General features: G+C 29.3%; 2 protein-coding genes across 3 annotated transcripts; both read left to right on the top strand.

Moving 5' to 3' along the window:
- The first annotated feature begins 2,699 nt into the window (after positions 1-2,699).
- Positions 2,700-6,109, top strand: LOC101501133 (protein yippee-like). Its single transcript, XM_004490927.4, has 6 exons — positions 2,700-2,831; positions 2,976-3,104; positions 4,502-4,545; positions 5,142-5,250; positions 5,329-5,384; positions 5,829-6,109. The coding sequence occupies exons 2-6, from the start codon at positions 3,009-3,011 to the stop codon at positions 5,911-5,913; spliced, it is 390 nt and encodes a 129-aa protein (XP_004490984.1). The 5' UTR covers positions 2,700-2,831; positions 2,976-3,008; the 3' UTR covers positions 5,914-6,109.
- Positions 6,110-6,761: 652 nt separating this feature from the next.
- Positions 6,762-13,358, top strand: LOC101500812 (uncharacterized). Of its 2 annotated transcripts, XM_027331952.2 has the most exons (6): positions 6,813-6,892; positions 8,502-8,714; positions 10,059-10,176; positions 10,988-11,102; positions 11,548-12,600; positions 12,858-13,358. In XM_027331952.2, exons 2-6 carry the CDS (start codon positions 8,516-8,518, stop codon positions 13,131-13,133), a joined length of 1,761 nt encoding a protein of 586 aa, XP_027187753.1. In that variant the 5' UTR covers positions 6,813-6,892; positions 8,502-8,515; the 3' UTR covers positions 13,134-13,358. The 2 variants fall into 2 exon arrangements, with proteins under 2 accessions (XP_027187754.1, XP_027187753.1); XM_027331953.2 differs by lacking the exon at positions 8,502-8,714 and having other exon boundaries at positions 6,762-6,892.
- Positions 13,359-15,875: the final 2,517 nt, after the last annotated feature.

Raw genomic sequence — 15,875 nt, 5'->3', positions numbered from 1 at the left:
ACGTTATAATGATTAACTATTATTTTAATTGTAAGTTGATACTAAGTTATATTTTTTATGAACTATTTTAACTGTTTAGTGACTAATTTGAATTTTTAATCGAATCAATGATCAAAATGACAATACCATACACCTTTACGCACTAAAATAATGGTTTACACTTTAATTTTTTTTTTTTATAATAACAATTACTTAATTTTAGTATTTATTGACCACATATAAAAAAGTTATTCCTTCTGTTACAAAATGTAGAGTTTGATTATATAATTTTTTAATGTGTTTTTCTTTCCAATTATAAATAAATATCAAAACTGATAAACTTATTTTATTTTTTAGGAAGACTAATGAACTTAGTTATTGTTATAATTTTTCAAAGTTTTCCTAAATATATTCTTATAAAGAATTGTAAACAATACACAATGAGTAATATTTAAAAGAAATATTTGAAATGATAGTTAAAAATTATTTAAACAATAAATATCTTAAAAACCTATATATATATATATATATATATTTTTTTTTTTTTTATAAACGAGACTAAGCAATCTTCAGAAAATTTCTCATACACTTTTGTCTTATAATGTGGAACCTAATTGTAATATATATTCTCAAAATAAATGATGTTTCTAATTTCGATACAACATTAATGAAATTTATTAATTATATATATATATATATATATATATATATATATATATAATGTGTATATTAATTAATATCATTTGCACTAGTCTCAATTTAATTTTTTTGTCTTTTTAATGTTAATGGTAGATAAATAATATTTGATAAAATTATTATTTTCTCTATTATATATATATATATATATATTTTAATTTGTGAAATGGTTAAATGAACCATTCATCACAAAAAGAGTAATAAAGAACTATTAACTATTAATTCAATTATTAAAAGATGATATTATTAAATTTAACGTATTGTTATAATTTCAAATATAAGATTCAATTGTGTGAGTTAACTATAGTGGAATTTATCATATTTTATAAAATAAAAAACATAAAATTTTTTTACTTTGATTTAAGTATAAATGAATAAAAAGTATAATAAATTTATAATTTTGCTGTTTGTTTTACGTCATAAAATTGTTTTGTTTTTTAGTATAATAAATTTAAGACACACATAGTATTAATTATTGAAAATTAAAATAAATAAATAAAATAATATTATATTAAAAAACAAATAAAGTAACATGTATTTTAATATATTATTTTTAATTAATGTTGTATTTCATCTAAAAAACCATAATTAATGTAGTACTTAATACTCCCTCATTTCTTTTTAATTGTTATTTTTATTACATACAACTAATAAATTCTCTTCTGATAATATTATTTATTTTGTTTTTGTTATTTTAAATTATTTTTTGTATTTTATGTAATAAATAATTAAAATTATTATTGACAAATTAATTAATATTAAATTAAATTTTAAAAAATAAATAAATAGGAACAAATATTTCCTATTGATAAGAGGAGGATCCAATAGAGAAATCAGATTAAGTGTTGTCAATTTTTTGACGCACTTATACGTTCAATCTTGATGACATTGTTCAGAAAATTGCAAACATTAACTTTTATTTTCAATTATGTGTATATGTCGGCAAGAGAGTATTAAGAAGAAAAGACGTATAGTTAAAAGTTGATCGAAAGAAGTTTTGTGTTGCAAGCAAACTCAAGCTAATAAACCACGTTGCATTCATGATTGAACATAAAATAAAATAAAATATATGCATATACACCCAATAAATTAAGTAAAAAGTAATTTTTTTCAAAAGATATTATAGTTTATATACGCGAAATAAATATTGAATGACAGTATAAAATTAATTTATAATAATTTGTATAATTATTACATTTTATATTTATTAAATAAATATTTAATTTAATTTTTAGTTTTTTTTTATTTTTTTTATAAAATTAATCATTCTACTTTAAATTAAAAAGGTTGAGTCTCTTTCTCATATTTTTTATTAAAAAATTATAATATAACATATTTTAATGAATATGATATATGAGATGATAATTTTAAAGATTAATATCGATAAAATTGTAATAAATTTTAAAAAAAATTTTATTTAAATTTCTAAAATTATTTATTTATGCATTTTAATTGATAAAATATAAATAATTATTGTATTTAAATAATTTTACATCACGAGATTGTATATCACATTATTTAAAATATATTGAATCAATATTTTTTAGTAAAAATTTTGAAGATTAATTTTATTATATTTTAAAATACCGCAATCAATTTAGCGAATTGATGAAAATAGATAGAATTAAATTGCAATTAAACTTTAAATAAGTAAATAAATAAAACATAAAAAAGATAAATAAATAAATTTAATAGATGTATTATAATTTTGATCAACTTTTTTTATTAATTTGTAGAATTAATCTCCAGTTTTAAAATTCAATATTTTTTTATCTTTTCTTGTGATTTAAAAAAAAAAAATTGATATAATTTAAACGATATAATTAATGAATAAACAATGCTGAATAATTAATATTTAATAAATTAAAATATTTTTTTCACAAACTTCAAATTTGAAATTATTTAATTATTTATTTTTATAATTTAATTAATAATAAATATATATTATAGATTATGAGATTGTATACTATGTGACATAATTTTTGAAAAATTGCAATTAAGTGTATTTAATAATACATAGCACGCAAAAAATTTAATAAGACACAACAGGCATCTTGTCGGGCTCTACTTTTTCAGAAAAAAGCGATGATTGATTGTTTCTCTCTCCACATTTTTTGCAACTCCTTGCATACTCTTCTCTCCAAAACTAAACCTATGTAAGATTCAACCTTTATCTTCTTCTTCCTCTGCTTATTCATCCCTTTAATTTTACCCTTCCGTTATTTCAGTTTGACTCCGTTTTTGTTTATTTTCACGTTGACCCTTTTTGTCATTAAACTTTTTTTTTGGATCTTTTTCAGTTATTATTGCGTCCAATTTTCATAGTTAAGAATATGGGTAGGTTGTTTGTTGTTCATCTTGAAGGGAAGATCTATAGCTGCAAACACTGTAGAACCCCTCTTGCTCTTTCTGAAGATATTGTTTCCAAGGTTCTCTTTTTCATCCCTTATCTGATTTTTTATCATCATCCAATTTTTTATTCTTTCTCGGATTTTAATTTTCATCTTGGTGTATGTTATTTTTGTTTTAATACATGTTTTGAATTTTGGCAAAATTAGGATAACAATTTTGTTGAATGATCAAATTATAGTTTTTGATTAAATTACGGCTACGCTCCGTGATTCTGACCAAGTTACTGTCAATACAAATATGTACTAGTTAGATGAATTTGTACTTTAATGTAGAGTAAACAACCACTTTGATCATTGATTGCGCGATTCGCGATCACAATAGTCATTCAATCTATAAAAATTAGAGAAACATACCTAATCGAATCAGTTGTTAGTTAGTTTGGTCTTTGAATGTATTTTTTGTTAGTTAGTTCGGTATTCAAATGTATCTTTTGTTAATCAGTTTAATTAAAAAAAATTACTAATAGAAGATACACTTCAAGATGTTTTTGTGATTTAATTAATTTTAGGGACAAAGACTATAGTGATTGTACCTCACACATTTAAAGACCAAAATTACTGGTATTATAAGTGTACGGTGATAGTTTGATACTTGATATGCTTGTTTGGTTTAAAATAATTTTGTGGATTTTTGGGGTCAAATGGTTGATTTTAATGTTGCTTTGAATACAAAATAAGTTAATTAAAACACACACTTGATAATTGATTTAATGACCATATTTATGTTATTGTCTTTCATCTTTTCCAAATTGGTGATAACTTATTGTGCTAATGTCAAAACATCTATGTTTCCTTGAAATCATAGAAATGCTTATTGCTTGCTACAAGCTCTAGTTGTAAATGGATAGAGGAGTTTAGGGAGATAAGTTTTCCTTGATTGTGTAATTCAGAACTACAAGCTGTGTTGCATAGTTCACATATATTTGCTAAAGAAAAAAAGAAAGTACATAAATTTCTGGTTTGCTTTCACTCAAAAGATAGATTTTTAGGCCTCCTTGCCTATTTAAATGTGAAAGTGTGTTCTCACAAATAATATTGTTGCTCCTTAGTAAAATTTAAACCAACTTTGTTATCATGATCGGAAAAGATCGACTGTCTTGAATAGTGTTTCAATTGTTCAAAGTATCAGATGTCATTATCTTCATTTTCTGAATCTTCACGTGTAGGAACTTGTTTCCTTTGCGCTTCGGCAAACTTTGTTAAATATTCATAATTCACACTGTTCGGTTGTATGGATGCTTCTTTTAATTCTGTCGTGAATCCTGATAGAAGTCATTGTTAAATGTCCATAATTCACGCAGTTTTCTTAATGTTTTAATGGTGTGTTTCAGTTGGGACTGACAAATTTTTATTGGTCATTTGAAAAATATGTATATATTCTGACTGCGATTTTTCACTTGTGTTGTTTCATTCAGTCTTTCCACAGCAGACACGGGAAAGCTTATCTCTTCAGTAAGGTGTAAGTTATCCTTGATATCGGTACCTTATCATTGTATCATTACATAGCGAACCAGAACCAACACAATAATCTTCCACTATTTAATTCTCTCTTGCTTGTTCTTTACAACTTGCCAATGGAAATCGTATGCAACATAATTACATAACAGGAACAATGCATAATTTCTATCAATCTCCTGAAGTTTCGTTTATCATTTATGCCATAATCAAAGTGTGAAGAAGAACATTATGTTTTGTTGGGTAGGACTCATAGTTTCTGATAAGTGGACAGGTCGCTCGAGCACAACAACAAGCAACCTGCCCACAGTTCAGGACTAACGTTGTAATCTGGACTATAGTATTTAAATACAAATTGTATGTTGTAAACTCAACTTGAAATTAATAGAAAGGTATTACAGCTGTGTTCTGCAAGAAGAGACGTAAACACAATTAGCCAAACTTTGTGATTAGACATCACATGTTCTTTGCTTTGCTATTTCGTATCACATGTTTGTTATTCATGGCTTCTTGCCTCTGAACCTCTATAGCTCTAGCTTCATTATATTTTGCAGTCAGTTCTGTTCGCTGATGCAGTTAAAATCTTCTCTACTTTTACAGTGTGAATGTTTCTGTTGGAGAAAAAGAGGACAGACCGATGCTCACTGGAATGCATACCGTGGCTGACATTTTTTGTGTCGGTTGTGGATCAATTGTCGGATGGACATATGTAAGACTTATCTCAGCGCTTAGAGTTTTTTATTTATTTTCTTTTACGCATTAAGTTAACTCTGATGGTTTCTTTCAGGAGACTGCTCATGAAAAAAGTCAGAAATACAAAGAAGGAAAATCTGTTCTCGAACGGTTAGTAAACATTGTTAATCGAGTAGATATGAGCAGTTCAGTCCTTGAATTAAAAAGTATCGATCAGTTTATTCCCTCAAATTTACAAAATAACAAATTAGTCTCTAACTTAAAGAATGTCAATCAATTTAGTTCCCCACCAAAATATCTCGTTAGTAAACATCCATCAAAAACAAAGAAAGACCTACATAGTCTTTGAATGCATCAAGATAAACATAAAATATTTTAAATTGTGGTGCTAAATTTGGTCAAAGAATTAAATTGTCCGACGTTGTTCAATTTAAGGGACTAAATTGCCATTTCGTAAATTTAAAGAACTAAATTGTCTGACCATTACAATTTTGAGTATTAAAATATTGATTTACTCATTGTTAATGTAATGTGTAGTCGTATTGTGCAATATAAGTCACAGATTATGCGAGTTTTTGTTTTCGTTTTGGTCAGGTTCAAGGTGTCAGGTCCTGATGGCAGCAATTATTGGGTTAGTCATGAAACACATGTTGGTGGAAGTGATGCAGATGATGCTTAATATCATCCTCTCATTCACAATTAAATTGTACATTCTTTTATCCCCCTTTCTATGATGATGTTGTTTAATGAATTTGGATTTATATGGGCAATTTAGCAAAATCAGCATTTTGCCCAAAAACGCCATTTAAATTGGTGACTCTGATGTAAAAAAAATTATGTTGCAAACTACTAATCAATCATGTTATTTATCTTTATTTGTGCTAACCACTTTTGAGCTTTAAAGTGCCAAACATAACTAACAAGATACTTGTATTTCAATGCTACTCAGTAGTAATTTTCATCAATAATTACATGCTCCATGTTAAAAAATGGTATATCTTGTTTGTTGAAAAGATCTCATTTTGATCTATTTACAATTTTACATAAAAGTATTATCATTCCTCCCTAAAATTAAGTAAAATATCCGTGCGGTTGCATGAGTCTGCGGGGTTGTGGTTCATAAATCATATCGATACTATATAAAAATATTTGTCTCATATGATTTATAAAATATCAAGATGGAGACAACTTTTCTATTGTTACAACTTGGGCTTGACATTATAGATTTTCATATTATTGGCTATATTATAAATGTTTAATTAAGTTGTTTATGTACGTAAAATGAGAATCTATAATGTATATTTATGAGTCGTTTTCAATTGTTTTCCATAGCACCATATCATAGACCACGATGATGGTGGTCCATACTATACTTAACCATATATTAATCTATATGTATTCTATTACTCATAGGACATTTGAAAAGTTGTTATATCGTATATACATTTGTTTTAGTATTTAAATAATTATTAGTATGTTTAGTTTTGCCTTTTCAAAACCAAAAAAGTGAACAGATATGAAACTATAGTTTCACACAAAAGCGAAACGACAACATGAACATTGTTCCTACCAACAACTCACTTATAGAGACAAGAATAATCAGTTCCTACTCGTCTCTTATGTAATGGCTCATTCAACAACATAGGCTACAATAACAGGTTAAGTTTTTTTGTTAATTTTTGTTGTTAATTGTGGCGGTTTGTTTAATTGTTTTACTTAATTATTAAAATTATAAAATGGATAAGGAGCTTCTAGCATATCGATCTTAATTGTATACATTAAGTAAGATATTGTTAATATGTTTATATACAATCAATTATTGCAAAACCTGCTTATATTTGGGTAAAGATATCTTCTGTATTTTATTTATTTATTTATTTTATTAACCAATGTTAAAAATTAGTGGTTGTTAGTTTTTCGAATTTAACTCTAAATCTTCATTCATTCTTATACTATTTTGGTGTCTCTCTTTGTATAGCTATTATAAGATATTACATCTTATTTACAATGAATTTGAGTTTTTTAATACCTTGAAGAGCGAATGAGCTCAACATTCTTACATGACTAACATAAAAAATTTTCTTTATTTTTTGTTATAGCTTTAATTATATAAAAGTTATTTTATTATCTTTTGCTTTAAGTTATTTATAATTTGACTTTGAGATAGGGTGGGTTGAAGTTTAGTTATAAAAAGGAAAGAGATAAGGTGAAGGTGACATGGAATAACTGCTTTTTAGGTGTGGAGGTTGCATAAGTCATGAGTCTAGGGTTGTTTGGACAAAAAAATATGCAAAAGGAAATATAAAATAGACGATGTAGTATATATATTTTTTTTTAAATTAAAGTATTTTCTTCGGACGTGGTATAACCTACTCTCTAAAACAATTAATATATATTTAAAAGATTTTATCTATTTTAAGGAAATATATAAATGAATTGATTTGAACTAAAAGTTTAATTAAATTTATTATTGTTAAGATCCAATATCAAATCCTAGTAATTACAATTTGTGCCAAAAATATCCCGGTGACCATAACTGTATATATATTTCATGCACAATTACGAGATATTAATTAAATGGTTCTGTGCAAAATGTGTCAATCATCTATACCATATTGTACTAATTAGTAGAATATTTGAGTCACTTTGTTCGAAATTATTTCAGAATTTTTTTTTGAAATTCAAGTTTGTGTAGATCAATTCCAGATCGACTAAAAATTAATTAAATATTAAATATATAAGAGAGATGAATCATATAAAAAAATATTTTTGTGATCAAAATGAGAAACTATTATTATTAGCTTCTAATTTTTTATTTAATTTTTAGTTAAAATTTTATTTAATTCTAAATTTTTTATTTTGATGAGTGTAGTAGATACAAAAATATTAAAAAGTGATTTTCATAATTATAATTAAGCACAAATCAACTACTACTTCACATAAAAATCTTTAAAAATATTATCTACATTATTTTATCTAGTAATCATTTTTTTTTCTAAATTCTAATGGGACCTATTTTTATTGTGATTATAAATATTCGGCCCAACTAATTTAATGAATGAATGTAACCATATAACGTAGTGTTAAAGTGATAGAAACGGGTAACGTAACGACAACAACCGCTCTGCATCTCTTTTCTTCTCTCAACTCTCTCACAATGCAATTCTCACTTTCATCCTTTTTACGTTTTCTCATTTCGAACTTTCTAGAACCCCCTCACACTCCCTCCTTCTATCTTCATCTTTTCTTTCCCAATTCCATCATTAGGGGACATTTTCGGAATGAATCGTAGTTTCAGAGCTACGGAATCGAAAATGCAAACTGCGTTGAGGCAGAGGAACCATCAATTGTTGCCGTCTTCCTTTGTTATGGATAAGGATGATGAGCTTGCATTGTTTCTTCATATGAAGAATTGTGAGAATGATTGTGATGATCTTTTGCTACGACCTTCCACTGAGGAATTCGTTGATGCAGCATTAGGTAAATTAAATACTACTCGGAGCTTTTTATACTCTCTCCTAATTTTTTTTACATATATTAATTTTAGCATTTGTGAGACTATTTTGGAGAGCTGAAACAATAACTATAATAACTAAAAGATGTTTTCAACTTATTTCCATGATTTTCACCGATAACTTATAAAAATAGTCTTATTTTATGAAAACAATTTTATTTTATATAACGATAAGATCTTAGTTATAAGCACAAATTAAATTGTTTATCTAATTAAGGCATAAGTAAAAAGTATATTTGATGTGTTCATAAGTCCCTAAAATATCCTTTTATATTGGAATAAGTTCAATTATAACTCATCTTTCGAAATATTTAGACTTAATTGTAATTTTAGTCCCTCTATTTTTATTGATTCACGAAATTGGTCTCCCTATTTTAAAAGTCGATATTGGTTACTCCTTTTAATTTTTTAACTAAAAAATATGATGTGAGATGTTTTAAATAATGTGACATGTGATAGGATAATGCAAAATGATTAACACTCATGAAATTTTTCATATTTTTAATTTAATTAATGACATATGAATAATTAATGCATTTAGATGGTTCTACACCATAGAATTGTATGTCACATCATTAAAAATATGTCAATTTCGCATTTTTTAGTTAAAAATCTGAATGAGGGACCAAAACTGTCGACATTTAAAATAGGGAGATCATTTCCGTGAATTGGGAATAATAGAGGGACTAAAACTGTAATTAAGCCAAATACTTATTACTACATCCTATAGGTAAGATTCCATTGATTAAATCACGAGAATGAAGAAAAAGAAAGTTGATTGTTGTATTAAATTTGTTGACAATTTGAATTATTTTATATGATTGTCTTTAGAAGAGATAATTAGTTTATATTTTTAGATTTAATTGTAGTTTGAGTTCCTTTATTCTTACTAATTTACAAAATTAGCCTCCTATTTTAAAGATAATTTTGGTCAATTTCTCTGGTTTTTTAACTAAAAAAAGACGTAACATGCTTTATTACATGACATATGGTCTCAAGTGAATCATGTATTTAGGGACAAAGGTAGTATTAATTGAAATATATTTAGAAAAATAATAAATGTATCTAATAGTAATTTAAAATGATGTTTATATTTAGAGAAATTTTTTTTTTCACAAAAAATAACTTATGTTTAGAGACCGTATGAATATATGCTCATTTTAAGAGCACTTGTTTCGTGTCAAGGTTTTGGTTGATGCACCATGGTGATGGTGATGATGATTATGTGTTGTAGTTTTAAGCGGATGAAAGTAAAGAACTGCAAAATTCTTTTTTGTTGGTATCGACTATGTGCTTTTTATGTGTTGCAGGCTCAAATCCGAGGAATTCTCCCTTATTTAACATTTCGTCATCAACTCATGGTCCTGTGCGTAAGACTGGTGTTGATGATTTTCTCAATTCTGAAAGTGATAAGAATGACTATGACTGGTATGTGTTCCTGGGACCTTTATGTTTTTCTTTTCATATTTTGTTGTTGTTGTTTGTTATGATGGCTTTCTGTTTTTGGTAATTAGTGCAATAATGACAGGCCTACCTTACTTACTCCCAGGTCTGCAGTTGACATATGTCATTTAATCTTTGACAGTTGACACAGACAGGGGTTAGGAGTATTCGTAGTTATTTGTGGTTAAATAATGACAAAATGTCTTCAATACACCATACATTCATGGGACTTGGGAAATAAGATGTGTGACAGGGACTCTGTCATTCAGAACTCTATTTGTAGGATAAGTTTCTCTAAATCTGCAAAGTTCACAATTAAGTGTGTATCTACGCATGGTTTAATTTAAAGTATATCATGCATCTTATCTCACTAGAATTTAAAAGTGGGTCCACCCTTGTGAACTGACAATTAAGCTCATTTAAGAATTTTCCCGGGTTTTGCCGTTTTAGTATTATTATGATGATGTTGAAAAGGTTCCTAAAATGCTATCTTTTTCTTTCATAACTTGAAGTTTCGAAGATAATGGTTATTTTATTTATTGAAAAACTGAAGCCTAGTGGTTAGTTAGTCACTTAGTCCCCATGTTCCCTGGCTTAAAAAGGCATGATCTTAGAAATTACAGGTTTGTTACCATTCGGCAATCAGAATTTCATAATGCCTCCTGATGGACTTGACTTAATTATTAATATTTCCATATATTTCCCTTTTTATTAATAATAATTTATGCATGCTATTATGTTATTGTTGACATTTTTGTTAATAATATTGTTCATAGAATGCTTATTGTCTTTTCAGGCTTCTAACTCCTCCTGGGACTCCCCTTTTTCCTTCTTTGGAGATGGAAACTAAAAAAACTGTTATAAGTCAGCTGGGTGCTTCAACCACACGTCCCATGGAATTAAAATCTAGAGTAAGCAAATTTACACAATGTTTTGGATCATGTCATGGTCATTGGAAGACGCTGTCTTTTGCATCAGATTTGAGTACACAAGTGAAATTGTACTTTTCGCGCTAAGATCCTATTTTGAGGAAATTGTAGTTTTTGCATCAGATTGGCATAGGATTCCTGTTATATTGATTATCTCTTTTTTCTTGTTTGTTCCTTTGTTTAGGATTCCTTGTCCTAATTCCATTTGTATTTTTTCTCTGTATGAATAACTTTCTTCTTTTATGAATATTGTTTTTTGCATTGATATTTGTAGGTACTAGGTAATATATTAGTAAATTGATAATTCTTAGTTTTAAACTCATGTCGAGATAAAGTAATAAAACAATTATCTGTATTTAGTAGAATTTGATTCTTTCTTGTGCTATCCAGAAGTCACTCTTCTTGTATTTGTTTCATTGTGTTGTAGTTGGCAAATCCTCCATCAGAACATAGCAGAAGGAGTAACTTGGTATCCAAGCAACAAGCTTCTTCTCCTGGGGTGACCTCTTCAGGTGGTGGACTCAGGAGGCCCTCATCATCAGGGAATCCAGGATCAAGAGCTGCAACTCCCACGGGACGACCTGCACCGACCAAGTCTTCAAAATCATCTAGACCTTCAACACCTACTTCTCGTACATCCATACCTACAACTAGGACATCCATACCTTCAACTAGGCCAACGGTAGCCACAACCAAGCCCGTTGTTTCTTCTACGAAGACTACAATTCCTGTCACCAGGACCACGACAGTTCCTGCAGCTAAACCCACAGTTCCTTCTAGGTCCTCTACACCCTTGTCAAGATCTACTGCAAGATCTTCAACACCAACTAGCAGGCCTAGCTTACTTACTCCCAGGTCTGCATCAACAGCATCAACGCCTACTCGACGACCATCCACACCATCAAATGCACCCAGCATATCTGCTTCTTCAGTTAAAACTTCTTCAATCTCCAAGCCAGCTCCAGTGGTGTCGAAGCAGCCAGTACCATCACGTGGAACTTCACCAACAGTGAGATCAAGACCATGGAAGCCAACTGAGATACCTGGCTTTTCACTTGATGCTCCACCCAATTTGAGGACGACACTTCCGGAAAGGTCACTTTCAGCAACAAGGGGAAGACCTGGAGCACCCGCTGCGCGCTCTTCGTCTAGTGACCCTGCTTCTAGTGGCAGACCAAGACGACAATCATGCTCTCCTTCTAGAGGACGGCCTGCCAATAGCCTTTCTCATACAAGTGGAAGCTCTATGCCTGCAGTTAATCGTGGGTACTCCAAAGTGAATGAAAAAGTCAGTCCTGTTTTAATGGGAACCAAAATGGTTGAAAGGGTAATAAACATGAGGAAATTAGCACCTCCTAGTCCTGATGTCAAAAACTCCCCCCATAGAAATCTATCTGGAAAATCATCTTCATCTCCAGATAGCACTGGTTTTGGAAGAACACTCTCGAAGAAATCCTTGGATATGGCTATTAGGCATATGGTATGCATCTGCAAATTTTGTATTTTTCTTCCACCAGTTGAGAATATATTTGTAATGCACCTCCTGCATAGTGTCTTACACTACTCTTGTATAAAAAACTTTTCCGAGTATATAGTGTTTCAAGATTTTTTTAGAGTTTCTCATTTATAATGTTTGTTTCACTTCATATTGTTTATGAATTATTGCTTTAACAGTAACTAGAACTGATGAATTGTATTTTGTTCCCCTGATTATTTCTGTTGTCTCTCTTTGAACAGGATATAAGAAAAAGAGCTCCAGGAAATTTACGGCCATTGATGACAAACATTCCAGCTTCTTCAATGTATAGTGTGCGGTCAGGATATCAGCGTAGCCTAACTGTCAGTGTCTCGGGTTCTCCTCATGCCACTAGCAGTAATGCTGGTTCTGAAGTAAGTGTAAACCAAAATGGTCTTTATTCAGATTACATTGAAGAAATAGATTATGATATGGTGAGTGACAGAGGTGTTCAATCTCCTGCCAATGTGCAGGGCAGGTATAAGCCATCATACTGAGTTTCGGAGATAGTGGATTTTCATTTTGAGCTACCATGATTTAATTGATGTAAAGTTTATTGGAAATAAGACAACCTTGTGTAATTGAAGGTATTTGTAGTTATAGGTAGATCAGCTGTATGTTGAAATGGTAATACTCTAATTCTTTAGGCGTTATTTAACACGAAAAGTCAGAAAACTGTTTTGGAAAGCTAGAAATGAAGTTGCATTGTATTTTTAGCTCAACCTAATATTTTACGTATGTTTCGAATCATAGTGAAATATACACCTAACACGACCAATTAAAAGCTTGTATTTATAGCTTCACAAAAATTGCGTCCAAAAGGATTGGAACTCTTGTGTGGAATGCCACATGGCAAATCCAAATGAACACCTGCAAAATCAACTCAACTTCTCATGGAGCATAGAGTAATTTTATTTGAGCTGAATAGATGCATTAGATACTTAACATTAGATGCATTAGTTTAATTTTAATCAAATTAAATTTATAGGTTTTTATTTCTAAGGGTGAGATTAATGTTTTTGACAAGATAAAAGCGGTGAAATTCATTACTTTTGGTAGATGTTGCATATATTTGTTGATTATTATGACCTCGTTATTACAGAATATGGCAGTCTTTAACAAATTAAAACAATATAGAAAACATAATACGTCTAGCATACAATCAAGATCGAACATACAATCATACGATGCAAGATTTATTCAGATTTATACACAACGGAAATATAACATAGCATACAAGATCAACAAGAAAATTAAAAGGATAAGGATAGAATACACCAAGGTTTATCTTGGTTCAGTTGTCAGTATGACAGCCTACATCCAGTCCTGACAATCCAACTGGATTTCAGTTTTTTTTTCAATAGAAAGAATTAAGACTCTTTTACAGATTTGTCCAGTTTCCTCGAAACCTATCTATCTAACTCAAACTCTTTCCTATTTCTTAACCCCTTGATCCTTGCAGTCACTCGTCAGACTCACACAAGATCAAGTACAGCTCCTTTTTGATGATCTTTACATCAACGAAGATCGCCACCAGTTTTCAAACTGGATTTTTCACAGTTGTTTCTTTATAGAACTTTGTTTACAGAAAGATATAAAAGAAGTACAAAGTTTGTCTTCAATCTCTATCAATGTATCTCACACAATAATCTGGTTGTTCATTTGAGTGTTTGTGAGATCATTGTCTTTTTCTCTAAAGAATTCTTTTTCAGCTCTCTTATTGATTATGAATAATCTTTTGGTCTTGATCTGAAAAAGTAATATCAGAATGTTATCAAAAAAGTTCTTAAGAGTTCTGAAGTATATTTGAGAAAATGATTGAAAACTCTTTATATAGTTTCTGAAAAACAACATATAAATCGATTTCTCAATCGATTCATTAATGTGATAAAACGAGCTTAATCGATTTGCCAATCGATTATCGCAAGTCTTGTTTTTCTTGAATCTTAAAACTATATAAACTAATCGATTTTCTAATCGATTCTTTTAATACACTTTTCAGAAAATTATGTGTAGACTTATATATGAATCGATTGCATAATCGATGCCAGGTGTTTTGTTCTAGTAATGAAATCAAACCAATCGATTACTTAGTCGATCCACTAAGTCACATAATCCATACAATAATACACATAATCGATTTGGCCACATACTAAGAGTTCCCTGTGATTTCAAATTTTTGTTTCAATCGATTTGCCAATCGATTGTGTTTAAAACAGGAACTTAGCTTATTCCACGTTAATCGGAGTGCCAATCGATTTGGTAGTATGTTTCTGAAAAGGACTTTACCAGTTGGTTTAGCTCAATCGATTTCCTAAATGATTGATACCAAACTTGTCATGATTGAATTTCTCACAATGGATTGTCCAATCGATTGTGTTTGTCACATGCCATGTTACTTTTGAAATATTATTTACGACATCGATTTGTCAATCGATTAGTCTAGTAAATGGATTGGCCCTGTGACTTGCCCAATCGATTACTCAATCGATTTATTGAATCAGTTGTTTGTCTTTGTGATTTGCACAGTCGATGTGCCAATCGATTAGCATACAAATCAGGTTGCCTCTGACTTGCACAATTTTTATTACTGATTGTGCCAATCGATTGCCTAATCGATTGTGTAACCACAAACTACATGTTTCCTTACAACCCTTTTACGAAATTGATTGCCTAATCGATTTGCCCAGTAACTATTCCAACTTTTGTTGATTTCTTGAGTTCCAAGCAATTGTCTCAAGTATGTAGGGTTGAGTTGTTGTTCCTGAAATCTTACTCAGTTAAAATGTTAGATTTATCATATGATGTATGAACATTGTATGTTTGTTAATTATGTCAAAATTAGGATTAAGAGGACTAAAGTCCAAAAATCTCCCCCTTTTTGCATAAGTGACAAGCATACAATTTTAACTTGAGTTGAGCATTTCAAGATATAATATTAACAAAAAATATGTTTTCATAGCATCATATGTACCATTATCATATCATAATATCAGAATATCAGAGCATCAGATCAGAACATAAGTACACATGCTATTTAACAATATCAAAGTCATTTTTAATAAGTCATTAGTCATCAGAGTATCAAATGTGCAGCAGTATAAGCAGTGTAAAATACAAGTTATAATTTCTCTCCCCCTTTGTCAGTTAAGGCAAAAAGGCAGAAAAAAAATTTCCTCCCCCTATGTTAGTAAACAAAAGCACTGGGGGATGATAATGATGTCAGAAAAACAGTGTAT

This window comes from Cicer arietinum, chromosome 2 (genome assembly GCF_000331145.2).
Source record: "Cicer arietinum cultivar CDC Frontier isolate Library 1 chromosome 2, Cicar.CDCFrontier_v2.0, whole genome shotgun sequence".
In the NCBI taxonomy this organism is placed as follows: Eukaryota; Viridiplantae; Streptophyta; class Magnoliopsida; order Fabales; family Fabaceae; genus Cicer; species Cicer arietinum.
This window is presented reverse-complemented; position numbering and strand designations above follow the sequence as displayed.

Coding starts and splice junctions, on each gene's coding strand:
- LOC101501133 (XM_004490927.4), top strand. CDS start 3,009: ATGGGTAGGTTGTTTGTTGTTCATCTTGAAGGGAAGATCTATAGCTGC. Junction 3,105..4,501: donor CTGAAGATATTGTTTCCAAG/GTTCTCTTTTTC, acceptor TGTTTCATTCAG/TCTTTCCACAGCAGACACGG. Junction 5,385..5,828: donor GGAAAATCTGTTCTCGAACG/GTTAGTAAACAT, acceptor CGTTTTGGTCAG/GTTCAAGGTGTCAGGTCCTG.
- LOC101500812 (XM_027331952.2), top strand. CDS start 8,516: ATGAATCGTAGTTTCAGAGCTACGGAATCGAAAATGCAAACTGCGTTG. Junction 8,715..10,058: donor ATTCGTTGATGCAGCATTAG/GTAAATTAAATA, acceptor TATGTGTTGCAG/GCTCAAATCCGAGGAATTCT. Junction 10,177..10,987: donor GATAAGAATGACTATGACTG/GTATGTGTTCCT, acceptor TTGTCTTTTCAG/GCTTCTAACTCCTCCTGGGA.